The sequence below is a fragment of the Hippocampus comes genome, unplaced genomic scaffold (assembly GCF_001891065.2).
Source record: "Hippocampus comes isolate QL1 unplaced genomic scaffold, H_comes_QL1_v1.1 scaffold475, whole genome shotgun sequence".
NCBI classification, from domain to species: Eukaryota; Metazoa; Chordata; class Actinopteri; order Syngnathiformes; family Syngnathidae; genus Hippocampus; species Hippocampus comes.
In genome coordinates, this window is record NW_017804881.1 from 147,126 (window position 1) to 149,051 (window position 1,926).

Sequence of the window (1,926 nt, forward strand, 5' to 3'; positions counted from 1 at the left end):
GACTAAAGCTCAAATGATTCCTCTCTGGTCTAGTCGGTGATCGGGTGAAACGGCTTTCGGGGTCTGCAAACAACCCCCCCCAAAATAAAGAAGGAAGCACGAGAAAGCCAACTCACCTGGTCGAAGGAAGGACAACATCGCGACCAGCGGCCGGACGGCTTGTCGGCTGCGCTTCGACGGACGGCCAAAGTTGCACCGAGGAGGAAGTGCAAGTGGAAGGACGCCTTGAGTTTGGACATCGGCCCCGAGTCAAGGGGTGGGAGGCAAGGTGTTTCTCCCCCCGACCACCTTGCGGCCGGGAAGGAGGAGGGACCGGTCACGTGGTCTCCGGGTCACTCGAGACGGTCAATTGCCACTTTGCTCCACGGGGGGAGACCAACTGCTGGCCGGAGGTTGGGCATGTTTGCAGTCGGAATGACATTTTGCTGGACAACGAGAGCGCGCCCCCCCCCCCCAAACGTTGGCCCAAGTGAGTCACGAAGGGACGGCAGGTGGACGAAGAGCTTTTCGCGCGACCGCTGCCGCTGCTTCTTCCTCTTGTCCGACTTGAATGGCGTTCGGCAACCAGCGTTCCGGCACACGACCGCCCTCTGCTGGACTGGAGGTTTAGCAGTTCGGCAGTGGTGCGCGACCTTTATTTTTTGAGGGGGGGGGCGTGCCCACGAACCTCTTTGTCGTTCCGCAGTAGACGTTCCAGACGTTCTTTTCACGTTCAATGTAGGACGATATCCCCCCACCCAAAAAAAAAAAACGCTTTCCAATCTTCTTCCCATAATTGAAATATTTTCCCCCCCACATTTGACCCTGGCATGAAATCCTGTCGATTCCCCACCGCATTGGGACCAAGCCGTCCCGTCTTTCACTTTGCTCTTTTGTGCGTGTCGATCGATCCCGAAGCCGCCGCCGGTCCCAACGGCCGTTCCGAGCGACGATTGACCTTTGCGCGCGGGCATCCAAACGATGCAAGTCGAAGCGGAGACGGGGAGATGAGCGAGCGGATGGCCGCTTTGAATCCTTCTCGAACGGGACCGGACGCACGGATCGGCGGGCCCAAAGAGCGGCCCCGACTTTCTTGCGGGTGACCGAAAGAAGTTGGTGCGACGCGAGCGGATGCTTTGAAAGTGTTTATTTTGGCAAGCACCATCGGAAAACACAGCAAATAGGTGTCGGTGTTACGTGATCCGTCAAACGATATAGTCATGCAAAAAATGGACAGAATATGGATTTATTGCGGAGAGATGACGTCGCCTTGATTTCTAGCGGATGATTTTTCCTCTTCCCGTTTGTTTTCTTTCCGTCGCCGGTCGGGCCGGCATTGAGAAGGAAGCTTGTTCCCGTGAACATTTCGACATAGCGGCGGCGGCGGCGTCCGCAAAGGCCGGGCGCGTGACGCGCTTTCTTTCGGCGTACAAAATCAACGTTGGAGTAGAAAAGAGAAGCAGAAGAGGAGATGCCGATGAAAGGCGCCGCGCCGGCGAGGACCAAGCGAAAGAAATGTCTGTGCGCGTCCTGATGTGGGCGTGGCAAAAATGGGGCGGGAAGCCCGTTTCTGCCGACACCGCCCAGCCTCCTTTGGCCCCGAACGGCGCCCCCTTTGGCTGGCCCTCCTTCCTCGCCGTCCAGTCAATGGATTTGGTCCCGTCGCCGCGACTCTGTTCTGGAGAAGGCGCGTCCGGCCTCCTTTTGAGTCGTACCAAACCGGAGAACTCCCGCGCGACGGGGGGGGGGGGCGCCGCATTTCCCGCACCGTGGGCAGAGGGGAGGGCCGTCCGGGCCTCATACGGTGGTGACCCTCATCACCACCTCCCGGTTGGCGGCGGCGCCGAGGCGCGGGCGGCCGGGCCGCAGCCGGCCGAGGATGTGCAAGACGGTGTAGCCGCAGCGGCGGTTCAGAATAGTCCTCAGCCTCCTGCCGCGGCGGCCGGC

General features: G+C 59.8%; 2 protein-coding genes across 3 annotated transcripts in view; both read right to left on the reverse strand.

Annotated features, from left to right (window-relative positions):
- Nucleotides 1-464, reverse strand: part of LOC109523070 (natural resistance-associated macrophage protein 2-like) — a 15,103-nt gene extending 14,639 nt beyond the window's left edge. For both annotated transcript variants that reach the window (XM_019881919.1, XM_019881908.1), the window contains exon 1: nt 117-464. In XM_019881919.1, the coding sequence (XP_019737478.1) occupies nt 117-138 (22 nt within the window). In that variant the 5' untranslated portion in view covers nt 139-464. The remainder of the gene's footprint in view (nt 1-116) is intronic.
- A 645-nt stretch (nt 465-1,109) lies between these two features.
- Nucleotides 1,110-1,926, reverse strand: part of marchf9 (membrane-associated ring finger (C3HC4) 9) — a 15,340-nt gene continuing 14,523 nt past the window's right edge. Inside the window, exon 5 of the mRNA XM_019881853.1 lies at nt 1,110-1,920. Within this exon, the coding sequence (XP_019737412.1) occupies nt 1,777-1,920 (144 nt within the window). The 3' untranslated portion in view covers nt 1,110-1,776. The remainder of the gene's footprint in view (nt 1,921-1,926) is intronic.